The sequence below is a fragment of the Phyllopteryx taeniolatus genome, chromosome 3, assembly GCF_024500385.1.
Source record: "Phyllopteryx taeniolatus isolate TA_2022b chromosome 3, UOR_Ptae_1.2, whole genome shotgun sequence".
NCBI classification, from domain to species: Eukaryota; Metazoa; Chordata; class Actinopteri; order Syngnathiformes; family Syngnathidae; genus Phyllopteryx; species Phyllopteryx taeniolatus.
In genome coordinates this window covers 26,129,753-26,144,625 of record NC_084504.1, presented here as the reverse complement: position 1 = coordinate 26,144,625, position 14,873 = coordinate 26,129,753, and the positions used below count along the sequence as shown (strand labels likewise).

The 14,873-nt window shown below is 43.9% G+C and overlaps 2 protein-coding genes across 2 annotated transcripts; one reads left to right on the top strand and one right to left on the bottom strand.

Moving 5' to 3' along the window:
* Positions 1 to 2: 2 nt before the first annotated feature.
* On the bottom strand, positions 3 to 9,736 carry LOC133475288 (RNA-binding protein MEX3B-like). The gene is made up of 5 exons (XM_061767914.1): positions 8,989 to 9,736; positions 7,194 to 7,432; positions 5,911 to 5,956; positions 2,229 to 2,926; positions 3 to 2,033 (listed from the first exon to the last, which is right to left on the bottom strand). The coding sequence occupies exons 1-5, from the start codon at positions 9,563 to 9,565 to the stop codon at positions 1,632 to 1,634; spliced, it is 1,962 nt and encodes a 653-aa protein (XP_061623898.1). The 5' UTR covers positions 9,566 to 9,736; the 3' UTR covers positions 3 to 1,631.
* A 950-nt stretch (positions 9,737 to 10,686) lies between these two features.
* On the top strand, positions 10,687 to 14,713 carry tmed7 (transmembrane p24 trafficking protein 7). The gene is made up of 4 exons (XM_061767913.1): positions 10,687 to 10,836; positions 11,140 to 11,357; positions 11,837 to 12,082; positions 13,401 to 14,713. The coding sequence occupies exons 2-4, from the start codon at positions 11,196 to 11,198 to the stop codon at positions 13,635 to 13,637; spliced, it is 645 nt and encodes a 214-aa protein (XP_061623897.1). The 5' UTR covers positions 10,687 to 10,836; positions 11,140 to 11,195; the 3' UTR covers positions 13,638 to 14,713.
* Positions 14,714 to 14,873: the final 160 nt, after the last annotated feature.

The following is a 14,873-nucleotide window of genomic DNA, read 5'->3' as shown; positions in this document are numbered from 1 at the left end:
TGTGGCTTTAAATGAAACCATCTTTATTAAGTAACTTTAATATCAGAAAAATAAAACTCTTAAAATTCTCTTTACAGCAAATATATAATAATAACATCAGTGCTTAGGCCGCAATAACTTAAAAGGCCCATTTATAAAATATAGTCTTGCTTTTCTTTTCAACTTCTGACTCCACCCCATTTTGAATCGATTTTTTTTTTTTTAATATATGCCATAAGACTTGCCCCCTACATATACATAAAGTAGTAAAATGAGCACACAAAAATGGCTACTAAAGAAATGTACACTTAAACACGCAATAGCAGGCAGCTCATATCTTCAGCGGTTTAATTTTATTAATTTTTTTTCTTTAAAACGCAGACATGCTTGTGCACGCACATTCCGTATTTCCAGTGGCGGCGTTCCGATGAAAAACTAACTACGAAGCGGGTAAAGCATTGCAAAACTCTTCATTCGTGTTTATCGCCCGCGCAAATAAAAAATAGAAAAATTAAAATCTTATTGTAAACATCGGAATATAGATACTTATATAGAATATGAAATGTAACAAAATAAAAATAACTTCTATCTCAGTCCTTAATAATAATATAATACAATAAGCTGAGGGTTGACCATGTGTATTGCATTCACCCTCACCGAAACAAAACATTAAAAGAAGGACGGATAAAAGATTAGAGAGGAAAGAGCCCGGAGGCTTTTTGTGTGGATTCGTTTCGATGCAACCCCAAAAAACATAACCGGAAAACTGAATTTTTAGCTGTGTAGTGTCTAAACTCCAGCCGCTTCCTGAAAAATGCCCTGCCAACTGTCCTGTAAGTTAACAAAATAATAATAATAATAATCTGAGATGATTTTGTTTCGGGGGGTGAGGAATGGATTTCCCAAGTCACAACGAAAAAGTGTGTACCATCAAATTGCTCTTTTTTTTTTTTTTTTTTTCTTCTTCCCCTTGCCCTGTTTTCCCCAAACCAGGCAAACTCTTGCATAGGCCCAGCGGCAGGATGAGGAAATGAAAATCGTACGTTTATTAAACCAAACAAAAACGGGAATACTGGAGAACGTTCAAAGAGTTGTTCCTAGATTTATAGTAGTTTTCGTGAAAGGAATGTTAGCACTTAATATAATCAAAAAAAGGATGAAGCATAAAAACAAAACAAAAAAAACGGTAAAGACTTGGAACCCTGATGTGTACATTACATCAGTCCAAAAAAGAAAAAGGCCACGCACTTTTTAAAAAAATTTTTTAAAGCGAACTGAAATTTTTTCGGAACTTAATTTCAGGCACGAGTTTTAACCGTAAACAACTTTGATCCTGGCGCAGTGGCTTGGGGGGGGGGGGGGTAAGTAGCACCGCTAAGGTTACGAGTAGACGCACCGTGGAGTGTTAAGAAAGAACAAAAACAAGCCACGTTTTCATGCTGCTTTAGTATGTAACGCATGAATGTATAAGATGACTGGTTAATACGATACGGCCGGGGTTCCTGTCGTTTGTAAACATGCTCACACGCGCCCCCTCCAGTGAGCGGCGTCCATGAGACTGCTGCAAATTCCAACAAAAAGAAAAGAAAAGGTGACTAAAACGTTTGAAACATTTCCTGGTTGCTACATTTGAGGGTTCGGGCGTCCGCCAGTCACATGTTGCGCAGCCGGAGGGCCTGGGTGATGGGCGACAGGCACACGGGGCAGGCGGCATCGGGACACTGGCAGATTTGGGCGGCGCACTCCGCACAGAAAAGCGTGTGGCCGCAGGGGACCAGGGCGGCCACCGCTCGGCCGTCCAGGCAACGGACGCACAATTCAGGGCCCGGGCGGCGCCCCGGTCCCACCGAGGCCCCAGCCCCATAGGCGAGGGAGTGCTCGGGCGGAGATGAGGACGAGCTGTCGCCGGAGGAGGAGGAAAAGGCCGAGCAGTAGGAAGGCGGGCGGTGAGCGCCGCTGAAGGGGGCACGGCGCACGTGCAGCGCCTGAGGGTGCTCCGGGGCGTCAGCACCGGGGAAGGTGGGGGAGAGGCGGGGCGTCCCGGGCTGACTCGTCTGGAAAAGTTAATGACAAGAACACATGGTAAAAATGTCCCATTTCTAGGGTGCTTGTCTCAGCCATTTTGTGAACAAGGCTCAGGGTTTCATAGTTTTTTTGGGAATGTGCCTTTGGGAATTTTTGCCCATTCCAAGCATTTTTGACCACACCAAATTCATCCAAGCATTTATTTAACATCAAACAGCACCTACCTGAGTGGGACGTGTGTCGAAGGCCTGAAGACTTTGGTGGTCCACGAAGGGGCTCCAGATGTGCGCGCCGGAATTAGACACTTGCCCCGTGGAGACGCTCAGGGGTTCGAATCCCGACAAGGAGCTCCCGCCCGCCGGTGTTACCGGCTCCTCTGAGCCCGCCGGAGGCAGACTGTCTCCGAACCAGAAGCTCATGGCCCCCGGGTTGTCATTGTTACTGCCGTTGTTGTTGTTGTTGGAATTGGCGTTGAATGAGCACGTAGGACTGAAGTCAGCCATGCGGTTGGCGCCGCCGCCGCCTCCGTAAAACGAGTCGGTAGAACTGGAGCCACTGCCCAGGGAGCTGGAGCTGTCGTTGCGGTAGGTGGAAGAAATGCGAACGCCGCCGCTCGCGTTGACCCGCTGGGCGCTGCCTGGGTTCGGCGGGAGGAGGCCGCCCGCGTGGAGCCAGCCGGCATCGCCGTTGTTATCGAAGCTGACGTCCGTGCCGTTGAACTGGAAGTCGTTGTTGTCTGCACCGGGCACCTCCACGCCGCTGCCGCAGGTGCCCGTTCGCAAGGCGATGTGCGCCTCGATCTCTTCGCGGGCGCGGTCCACGTTCTCCGGCATGCCCGTCACCTCGAACACCGGCTCCTTGTCGCGACTCGGCGTGACGATGTAGGTGTGCGTCTGCTGCTGGATGCGCTTGATGGTTGCCCCTGGAACACAAACCATGACTCCTTTTATTCAAAGGCGACATACAGTATGGAAGACTTGACTTTTCACACTGCGCAAGACCTCAGTGCACCGTGGACGAACCAATTCGTTGTGTGCTGTATGCGCAAGGTGGCCGGTTGCTGTCGCGGCATCACGCCTCAAATTGAAAAATGTCAATTTCACGAGTGCCGTCACTATAGCAAGGCTGCGCTGCGCATCCCATAGACCAGAAAACATTTTGGCCTGACTTGTACTGTAAACGGCATGTAGAAAATGGAGGACGTAATAATAAAGTCGGTGTGTTGTAAGGGAATGACGTATGGTCTACTTCACGTCTCAACCAGTAGGAAAAGCCTCCAGGCTACTTCATGGGAGGCTGCTAAGCGGCCACTTCCAAATATGGGCAAGCTTGCACCGGGTGGGTCACAGTCATCGCTGCGCCCAGCCTTGCGGTGAGCGCCCTTAGGCTCACTCTCTAGGCCACACCCCTATAACACACATCCAACACACAAATACTATACTGTATACATTACCCTCTACAAACCCAGTTTACTTCTTTAAATGTCAAAAGTAAGCAGAGATTAGCATCTTTTTGCACAATTGTCCAAAAAAATAAAATTGTACCGGCATTACCAGATTACTACCAACCTTTTATTGCTCAGTGACTGTTTTTTCAATGTCTCTATGTCTCCAAAGTATTCTCTGTCAATTGACTGTCTGTTGTCGTACTAGAGCGGCTCCAACTACCGGAGACAAATTCCTTTTGTGTTTTTGACATACTTTGCGAAATGAAGATGATTCTGATAAACGGCACCCGCTCCGTGAAGTTGTTGACGCAGTGGATATGGTGTTTATTTGTTTGGTGATGTGTCCAAGCGCCACACACATTGTTGTGTATGAAACGTTGCCTCCATGAGTGAAAATGATTTGACTGTCTTTACGAGCACTCGCCTTTTTTTTTTTTTTTTTTTTTTTTTGCCTCTCACACTGGGCCCTGCTTCCAAAAGTAGAAGCCACACTTGTCATAAAGGTCGGGCTTTGGCCCAGGTCACCATGGTAGCAAAAGCCATACTCGCCACTGAATTTTACCCAAGCCAACTAAACACTATGCAATGTTTAATTTTTTGTATTGTTTCTGTATTATTGTTTACATCCGTTATGTCACTGCCCGGTGTGGACACTTGGAGGTATTTATGTGCAAAGTAGGCATCTGCTAAAGGTTTTCAGTGAATGTAAACAGCCATGTCGGATATATGTCACTTGAAATGTATATGAAAATGGTAACAAAAATAAATAAATCGGATTCAATCATCATTGGGTACTTGGACCTGCAGTGTAAATCCAGCCTTGAAGAGAAGACTGAGCCTTAAAAATAAAAAATCCATAGAACACATTCAACTCACCACTATTTTTACTGCAGCTCGACCCGATTGTGTAAGGTTGACAAAATAGCCCAGTATGTTTCGCAAAGATTGTAGCTTACTTAAGGGCACACAATCTCCAGGTTGGCCTTTTTCACACTTCATAAACTATACAATCCATAGCTCCAGGCTATTTTCAAGAAGCAACCGAAAATGCTAGACTGTATTTATGGGGTCATGACCCCCTGACAATCAATAAGTGCTGGGAAACGCTCAGTATCGACTGATAAAACCTCCCACCGGCCTCTTGGATGAGTCTGTTGCGGGTTCTGCTGCATTTCGCTCGACTGTGTTTAGATGGCGCATGGTCGAGAGAAATTGACAAACCACCGCAGGCCTCCTGACACCAGAGCGCTAATGTCAACCGGGCACGAGGTCAACGGCGCTGTGCGAACAAAAACTAACCACTGGAGTCAAAATGGGATTCTTAGTTTGTGTAATTCCTCATATAGACTAGAAGCTTGGTTTGGTCTTTGTGTTATTACAGACCACAGTAAACACCAGTCTCTGTTTTAAGTGCTTTGTCACCATCTCGTGGCATTTATAGACAATTACAAACATCTTTTGGGGGCGTCAATTATTCGCTGCTTTTCACTATTCACGACAGGACACATTTCAAACTGTCGCCGCCATCAACAATGCAGTCGATGTTTTATGTAATATTTTTCATCCTTAACTGTTATGCAAGTGTAAAATGATCTTTACAGTTTAATAAAACTCAACCTAACTACTAACCCATTAAAGACACCTGACATATAATCAGTAAGATTTGCTGTGTACTGTGTGTACCATTGACAGCTTTAGAAGTCAAACATCCATGTTAACTGGGAAGGCTGGCAGTGAATGAGGTGTGTGTGTGTGTGTGTGCCATGTTCTACACAGCAGCCCTTTCCCATGTCACAGCAAGTTTGATTCCTGGGTGTATGGTTATCGTCACACTTTACCTCTTGACCGCCCCCCTTCTAAGGTGGCATTACAAAACAGCCAGATAAAATGCAAAACGTGTGGGGGATATTTGTGTTTGGAGATGTGGTCACGTGTCATTAAAACAACCGGTATACAGTATATTGGCGAGTCTTACTACAGGTTACTATTTGAAAAGTAGTGAACAGCTTTTATCACGTCCATCCATCCATTTTCTGTACCACTTTATCAAGGGTCCAACAAGGTTCGCTGGCGTGCTGGAGCCTATCCCAGTTATCTTCGGGTGAGAGGCGGGGTTCACCCTGAACTGGTCACCAGCCAATCGCAGGGCACATATAAACAAACAACCATTCGCGCGCACATTCACAACTAAGGGCAATTTAGAGTTTCCAATCAACCTACCATGCATGTTTTTGGGATGTGGGAGGAAACCGGAGTGCCTGGAGAAGACCCACGCAGGCACGAGGAGAACATGCAAACTCCACACAGGCGGGGCCGGGGATTGAACCCCGGTCCTCAGAACTGTGAGGTAGAGGTGCTAACCAGTCGTCCACCGTGCCACCCTTTTACCACGTGTCCTTGTAAAATATCATTTGCATTAAGTTAAAAAATAAAAATAAAAAAGTAGCTCAAGAACGCACCTTTAGGACCCACAACCAGTCCTACGACACGATATGGCACCCGCACCTGCAGGGGGGGAAAAAAAACTAAAACATTAAGATACAGCTTTTAATTGACATTTTATTTGGGATACCTAAACAATATAACAATGTCCAGAACAAGTGTATTGACATTGTCAATACATTGATTTCCAACCACTTTGCCATGATTTACTATTTTGTATCTTTGTTCATCTATTCACTGCCAGAGACATACAGTGACAGGCAGAGCAATTAAATGCTCTTCCACTAGATGGCAGAAGTTACAATTCCCTTGGACAAAACTATAAATCAAGGCTTTTTTGTTCGACTAAAGCAGACCCAGATCTCACGGGAGTCGGTAAATGTGTGAGTAAATTAATAAAGATCATTATTTCAGTATACAGTGACTAACAACTGCTCCAACTTGGCAGTTTTCCAAGTTAGGAGCCATCACTTGGTTGAATTTTTTGCTCTGTACTGTGAGCAAAGATTTAACCCACGAGTAACTAGATGATGGCAGCAAATTTCGCCATATCCAGAATCCACAATCTGTTGATTTGGTTAATTCGCAGTTAAAGTATAGGTACGGTTGCTTTGTGCTCGCATTTTCCGTTTTTTCTGCAGCTATTTCACCAAATTTCTTTTTTGTAACCACGGCTCCTAAGAAGGTGAGTGCTGACAAGAAGATGACGATGGTGTGTATTGAATTGAAGCTTAAAATCATAGAAAAACAGGTGTGTGCGTAGTCGACTTGGCGAAGCAGTGCAAACGTACTGCTTTTACGCTATGTACTATAGTGAAGCAAGAGCAATATATAAAGGCTATAACGTCAATCAAGGCCGTTAAATTTCTAAGCTTCCGATTTCTGTCCATGAAAGATGAGAAGCTGCTGAAATTGAAGAAAGCGTGGCAAAGAGAGCCAGAAACTGAAGATTATTGTTCAGTGAACATTAAAAGGGGGGGAAAAAATTAGCAATTAAGCAAAAGCAGTTTATTTCTTTACATTCTACTTTATTATGTTATTTATGTTTTAAGTTCTTTTTTTTATTACCAAAACCTGACCAAAAGTGTTTTGTGATTTTGTGGAGGAGGAACAGATTTATGGCATTTCCATTGATTTCAATTGGGAAAGTTGTTTGTTGTGAAATGGATATAATTTTTGTGACTTTTGTTTAGTGTTGTGAGATTATTTTCAACGTAAAATATGTGCCCTGGCTCAATTAACGTCTGGGAATACTGCTTTACTGAGATCTAATACAAGAGGTACACACTATCCCCATTACCTGAATGGTGGTCTGTCCGGGCAGAGCGGGGATCCCTGGCCCGGAGGCGACCGACAGAGACCCCGCTTTGTTCCGGGAGGCCCGGATGAGGGAGAAGTGCTCAGCGGCTGACAGGATCTCCCGCTTGGCCATGCATACATCCTCCTTGCGTCCCGTCACTACGAAAACCGGCTGCTCGCCCCTCACCGGCGTCTTGATATACGTGTTGGTCTTCGCTCGAAGCGCTTTAATCTTACAACCTGGTTGAAAGAAAGGCAAAAGGGTTCAATTAGTGGCAAGTGAAATCAATGAATTACATGTTCAAACACATTGGGTTTTTTTTTGGGTTTTTTTTATTCCGTACAGTACATTTTCTAAATACATCCATCCATCCATTGTCTGTACCGCTTTATCCTCACAAGGGTCGCGGGCGTGCTAGAGCCTATCCCAGCTATCTTCGGGCGAGAGGCGGGGTACACCCCGAACTGGTCGCCAGCCAATCGCAGGGCACATATAAACAAACAACCATTCGCGCACACATTCACACCTACACCTACGGGCAATTTAGAGTCTTCAATCAACCTACCGCGCATGTTTTTTGGGATGTGGGAGGAAACCGGAGTGCCCGGAGTAAACCCACACAGGCACAGGGAGAACATCCAAACGCCACACAGGCGGGGCCGGATTTGAACCCCGGTCCTCAGAACTGTGATGCAGATGTGCTTTGCTAAATATAGTTAAGTATTATTATTAAGTAGTATTTAGTGGTATTAGTAGTATTTACTGTTTACAAACATCCAAGTATTTTTTTAACTTTAATCATTAAATCCATATTATTCACCTTTATTTAATAGCACCCAATTGATGTTGGCCAACTACACTACTGTAGTAGGTCACTATGGTGTTAAAGGTTTGAGAACCACTAGACTAATACAGTCGGTCATTCCCTGATTATTTCTATAATAAGTCATAATGTAAGTTAAAGCGCTCGACCACTAATGCCATTTTATGTAGATTAAATATTCCTTTCCAACTGTGGTTGACTGCAGCCATTTCCTGTTGTTGTGTTAACAGTGTGCACCCTCCCCCAACAGCACGGGGCACCAACACAACCCTTTAGTCGTGTCCAAGATCCGCCACAAAGCTCACCAAAAGACAGACGTAGAAAACTAAGATGTATGTTTAACAATACGTGGGGAAAATCATAGTTTTACCCACGAACAACTACAATGAATAACTACAGCTGGAGGTGATGTGGCAAAGCAATTTGCTTTCTTCGAAGACAAAAGAAAGCGCACATCACATGGATTAAAAAAAAAAAAAAAAAAAACATTAGAAAATACACACACGAGCAGGGGAACAATGGACGACTCGAGTGGGGGTGTCCGTTTGTTCATTAAAATAATAATAATAATAATAATAATAAACTTATGTTAAAAAGCTTTTTAGTCGAGGTTGTTTCCAGTCGGGCGGAGCTAGGCTGACCCACTTTGGACTGATGCTAACTAGGCTAGCCGCCCTCGAGCTAACGTTAACGTCAAAAACATAAGAAAATAAAATGTGTCAAGTTGGAGAAATATGTTGTAGTTATATTCGAGTGTTTGGGAACTTATCTATGAAGTTGGGGGGAATACTAATTCAAATAAAGGCATTAAAACTCGTTGTTGTAACGTGCTAGTTGTAACAATAAGTTAGGAGCTAAAAGTTAGCACAAACAAGGGGCCAATACGCATTGACAATGTTGGCTTTGCTTAAAGTTAACTGTTCCGTTTCAGCACGTTGAGCCGCCTTTCTAACGTTTTCGAGAAAGACTCACCCTGTCGGCCCACGATCTCCGCGACGTGCTCGGAACTCGGCACGGCCACGCATTCGGTCGTGTTGACACTTTTCCGGCGAGCCAGGAGCGATGCTTCGGCCTCGAAGGAGCCGCCGCCGGGCTCTCCGCAGTAGACGCCGGCGTCGTCCCCCCGCTCGTCTCCGTTGTACAGCAACACAGTCTCCACTTGCTCCAAAGCGGACGGCATCGCGGAGCCGCCGGACCCCGAAGAGTGGATGTACTGCTGGGCCTGCGATAGCAACGGGCTACCCGACGTGGTGGGAACTTGTGGGTCTTCGTCCTCGGGCGTGACGTTCCCTTCGTCTCCCGAAGGTGGTCGATGCTGCAGCGGCTTCAAGTCGAGGACCGTACCGAGGAGGTTGAAGCGGGACGCCGGCATGAGGTGATGGTGGTGATGGTACAAGGCTAAGCTTTCATCCGATTGCTCAGCTGCAGTCTGGGTTTGGGTGCCGATGTGCTCGTCGAGGCCCATACCGGCGAAAGCGTGCACTAGCGGCGGCGGCGGGACCTCCGATTCTCCGTCGTCGCCCTCCAGCAAAGACGTGCTGCTCGGCATTGTTGAGCAATATATTGAAGATATAAAATCGGGAGAGGGGAAAGGGGGGTGGGGGACAAACAAACAATATTCGAATAACAAGCGACCAGCGCCAGGTGGATGAAATGTGTGCAGCTTTTGTTTTGTCTCGCCAGCTTCCCCCAGCGCGTAAATCTCGCTCCTTTTTTCTCGCGGGAGTTGGATTCTGGGTCAAACAGTGCCTTCGTAAGTGTCACGAGCTCAACATCATTAGGTCAAACTGTGTTGGTAGAAGTACTGATTCAACTCCTGCACTTAGATAAAAGTAAAAAAGTAAGACTGAAATGTACTGAAGTACAAAAAGTAATTACTATTATAATAACTATTTTAGTAGCTTGGAGAGGGGGAAAAAACGTATTATACAAAGACACTGGACACAATAAATTAAGTTGGACCAATGCAATATTTTGGACAGAATATGACCGTAATTGTGATAACTAATTTATTAAAAAGTGTTCAAAATTGTTTAAAAAAAAAAGAGAGAGACATCCTTTATTGTTGTTGTTTTCTAGATAACTATGGAGCCCCAGCTTTACGTTTAAATTGTTCATGGGAACCATATTGAACCCACAGATTAGTATTTTGTGCACACTTTATACCTACAGTATTCTGTGGCCACAAATTCGTGTGGTACCAAGATTTGGAAGCACCTTAATTTACGAGATTAGTTTTCCGAGTTACGACATGGCACTTGGTCGATTTATTTTGCTCAGCTCGAGTGAAGTGAAATAATGAGCGCAATTAAGGTACTGTAATCCCCTCGCATGTGGATAAGGAAAGTTTTATATTTATACGATGCAGTGCTAGATTTATTTATTTTTTTACAAATGTAACAAAAAGGGGGGCTGGAAGGGATTAATGGCATTTTAATTCATTAAAATTAATTTGACATATGAATAAATTAAGTTGTGAGCTTGGTAATGGAAAGAATCATTCTCGTAAATCAAAGGGTCAGGGTTAGAATAAATAAATATGTCAATAATAGAATAAATGGATCAATGTTTCCTCTCACCTCACCACAAAAACTACAATTCATATTCTATATCTTTCTTAATTCTTTGCAGGTAGACGTACACGCCACGTTGGAGCGTAAACGGAAAACGCCCAACGTCATCTCACGCACGCGCCGTCATTATTTTTTTGACCAATGGAAGAGAGGCAGAGGCGGGCTTCTACCAAATGACAGCCAATAGGCATGTCGGGTTGTAATAACCTTGCCAAGAATTAGTTGCATCCGGGTGAAGCAGTTTAAGGTGAGTGAATATCGCCGATAGAAAAAAAAAAAAAGAAGTGTTGATAAATAAATATAAGGTTTTAGTTTATTGTGTGTTGAAGTATAAGCACGTGTAAACAGTAGTGTTGTATGTTCCCCGCGCTCGGGTATAAGCGCTTCCCCGTTTCTCTGACATCAAGGCCAGACAGCTTGTCCGTTAGCATTGAGCTAACGTGCCGCTAATATTAAGGTCCGGGTTTGCCCCCCCCCACTTCTTCTTCTCTCCACCCCATGTTCAGCCTCATTTCCTTCATTTACGACACGTCTACTGTCTTCCTTACAGGTCCCTCTCCCTTTTTTCCCCCCCACTCGACTTTTGTTCCAAGCGTCTAAAAGAGAATGTACGGCTCGTTGCGAGTGGTGTTGCAAGTGCTGTGGGCCCAGCTCCTCCTGTGCGGCTGGGTGCTGTGCTCCGAGCTCACGTTCGAGCTGCCCGACAACGCCAAACAGTGCTTCTACGAGGACATCACCACCGGAACCAAGTGTACGCTGGAATTCCAGGTGTATAGGCTTCGTTTATTATACAGAAAACACTTGGCCGAGAATGATTCCCTGCTTCGAAGCATTTGACATATTCAAAAAGAGCTATCTTTTGGCTAAACCTGCGTAATTGCGTATTGCTTTTCAAGGTAAGCTTTGACAAAGCTTCTATCACAATTTTACATGGGTTCAATCAAGACCTGGTAATCTATCATTGTGTTCTTTGGTAGATAAATGTTTCAAAGTGACTATAAAGCTAGTGTGTGTCCTGGAAGCAGCAGCATAGAAATCTATTTTAGATAGTACAATGTGATGTCTCATAGTGGGTGCCTACATATATATCAAATAAAGTAAATTTTATTTATATAGCACTTTTCATACATCTGTGGCCTTTAGCCACTTTTCTGAGTTCGCTGATCTCATAGCCTATTGAAAGGCTAATGTCCCTTTTTTTTTTTTTTTTTTTTTTTCCTCTTCCCCCCCCCTGGATATTCTCCCAGGTTGTGACCGGCGGCCATTACGACGTGGACTGCCGCCTGGAGGACCCGGACGGCACGACGCTCTACAAAGAGATGAAGAAGCAGTACGACAGCTTCACCTTCACCGCCGCCAAGGACGGCACGTACAAGTTCTGCTTCAGCAACGAGTTCTCCACGTTCACGCACAAGACGGTCTACTTCGACTTCCAGGTCGGCGACGACCCGCCGCTCTTCCCCAATGAGAACAGGGCCACCGCCCTCACCCATGTGAGTTTGTGATGAGCGGCCATCCTTTTTCTATAGCCCTTGTCCTCAATAGGTTGGTGGACAATTTAGATTTAGAGCTAAGAAATATGTTTTTGGAATGTGGGAGGAGGACGCAGTACCTGGAGAAAACCCACGCAAGTACGGAGGGAACATGCAAACTCCATGCAGAAAGGCCTGAGACATGCTAACCATTTTTAAAATGACTTAATTTATTATTTATTTTTATGTGCATTAACAAGTAGTAAGTGGTTTCTGTTTCCATAATCTAAATCTTTTCATGTAATACAGCATTTTTTAAATGGCTAAGTGTTCATCAAAAAGGAGGCAGAGGCTGTATATTATATATATAAATATAAAAGTATATTTGCTATTATTGTAAGCCACTGTAACATTATGCACTGTTTGAAGATTTACACTGTGCTTAAATATAGGAAAATGAAAACTCCACTCAAATAATGATCCATCCATCCATCCACTTTCTGAGGTCGGGTCGTGGGGGCAGTAGCTTTAGCAGGTTCGATTGGAAAAATATGATTACTGGGACAAAGTAAGATGTATGGCTATATTAAGTCTCATCTACGCAGAGATCTGCCATTAAACTGTGGAATATCGCAGCTATTGTGATTTTCACACAGCAACGCAGCATGACACCAGCGCCAGTATCTGGTCTGGTGTGTCAAATACTTGTCGACAATTGATTTTAACGGAACAGGATGGGAGAAGGTTAACATTATTGCTATTGCAGCTTTGATCACCTCGGAAGGTAGAATATTAGGGACGTGACCACCCCCCAAGTTCACGTCTGTGTTGTTTATGTAATCGGTGACATGGGAGGGGGGAAAAGAGCTTTGCTGTTGCCTATTAAAGGTACAATGTTTTTAATATACATTTACACTTGTGACAATTAAGCATCTTCGGAGATGTGCTGCATTTTATTTTATTTTTTATAACCTTTTAATTTTGAAGGCAGCATGTTCAAGTGGTGGTTAGCTTTTGTCTCACAGTCAAGAGGGTCCCAGGTTTAAGTCTCGGCTCGGGTCGTCCTGATGGAGTTTCCATGCATCCACGCTTCCATTGGTTTATTCCGGGTACCTTGGCTTTCTCCCCCATTCCAAAAACATGCACGTTAGCGTTGTTGAAGACTTTAAATTGTCTATAGCGGTGAAAGTGAGTGTGAATGATTATATGTGCCCTCGATTGGCTGGCAACTAGTTCAGGATGTGCCCCACCTTTCATAGTTAGCCGGGATAGGATCAAGTACAATGCCAAATACACTTTTTCTTGCTTGAAATAATTGCCCCGCGTCTGGATCTTTCAGTTGGAGTCGACCTGCGTGTCCATCCATGAGGCCCTCAAGTCTATCATCGACTACCAGACGCACTTCCGCCTGCGTGAGGCGCAGGGACGCAGCCGTGGCGAGGACCTGAACACGCGTGTGGCCTTCTGGTCCATTGGCGAGGCCCTGGTCCTGCTGGTGGTCAGCATCAGCCAGGTGGTCCTGCTCCGGAGCTTCTTCTCCGACAAGAAGACCACCACTACCCGCATGGGATCTTAACACCATCTCCTGTCTTTATTTTTTTGTTTTTGTTTTTTGTCCACGCTTGGCTTTTTTTCATAGAGCGTCTTAGAACAACAGAGAGATTTGCATCGTATGCTTTTCTTCAGCTGCTGTTTTAAGACCCTGTATGTGAATAAGTCTTATACATAGAGATTTGATTGTGGCATACAAAAAGAAAAGATTGTGCTTTTAAAAATCTACTACTGAACACAGGCGGCCAAGGCAAGCCCCTTCAGTGTTTGAAATAATTTGTTTTTTGTGTTCCTCTTTTAATGCTGTCCTCTTTGTTTCTGATTTGTTGGCCATTTTCAGTCAAACTGCCTCGAAATAGGGCAGGAAAAAAAGGGGGGGGGGGGCGAGGGGTTGGTTGATGTGAAGGGCTAACACTGGTGTTTGACCCAAAAAGATTACTTTCTTTTTCTTTTAAAGGCTATGAATGTTATAGTCTAACTAAATGTAACAAAAAGAGAAAAATATCACGGGTTCAGTTTGCTCTACAACTAATCTGGCTGGAATGTTGTCACGTGATTTGAGTATTTCTGTGATATTTTATTATTGAATATGTTAGTTACAGGATCTGCTGTTCCCAATGGTAAACCTTTTTTAATGATGCTTCCACAGTTGTCATATTTTCAACAGAAAATAGCATAATACAACAATGTTACCCCCCATCCTCAGAGTTGGTTTATAATGCATTTCAAAATGTTTCACAAACATTTGTGCCATTTCGAAGGAATTATCACAGTAAAAGTCTTTTCTCGTAGTTTTTTTTGTTTTTTGTTTTTTCAATCCAGTCTAGTGAAATTCAGAGATTTTTTTGCAATCTGTATCGCATACATTGGTCTTTGGAAAACCTATAAGAAGGGTTAGGATATAGTATTTTGTATGAGACGCAGACCTCCAAAGCTGACCATTCTAGATGAATTCATAACCTTCATGTTTGGTGTCAGTTTTACTACACTGCATGTGTGCACAGCTGGGTGATTTTTTTTTTTTTTTTTACTAAACAGTTCAGAGGGCACTGGGGATGTGTTAAGTTATTGGAATGACTGAATAAACTCTGTTCAACTATGCCTATTGTGAATGTGGTTCTTAAATTAGCTGTACATAACATTTACATCTTATCAGGGATCATAAATCCTCTTAAAGGAAAAAACAATTGTATTGTTAAGCAACTTTCACCTCAGACCTTTTTTTTCTTTCCCTCCTACTGCCTTCCTTTGTTTTTCCTTC

Coding starts and splice junctions, on each gene's coding strand:
- LOC133475288 (XM_061767914.1), bottom strand. CDS start 9,565: ATGCCGAGCAGCACGTCTTTGCTGGAGGGCGACGACGGAGAATCGGAG. Junction 2,927..5,910: donor ACTGGTTGTGGGTCCTAAAG/GTGCGTTCTTGA, acceptor TTTGTGTTCCAG/GGGCAACCATCAAGCGCATC. Junction 2,034..2,228: donor TCGACACACGTCCCACTCAG/GTAGGTGCTGTT, acceptor TAACTTTTCCAG/ACGAGTCAGCCCGGGACGCC.
- tmed7 (XM_061767913.1), top strand. CDS start 11,196: ATGTACGGCTCGTTGCGAGTGGTGTTGCAAGTGCTGTGGGCCCAGCTC. Junction 11,358..11,836: donor AGTGTACGCTGGAATTCCAG/GTGTATAGGCTT, acceptor ATATTCTCCCAG/GTTGTGACCGGCGGCCATTA. Junction 12,083..13,400: donor GGGCCACCGCCCTCACCCAT/GTGAGTTTGTGA, acceptor TGGATCTTTCAG/TTGGAGTCGACCTGCGTGTC.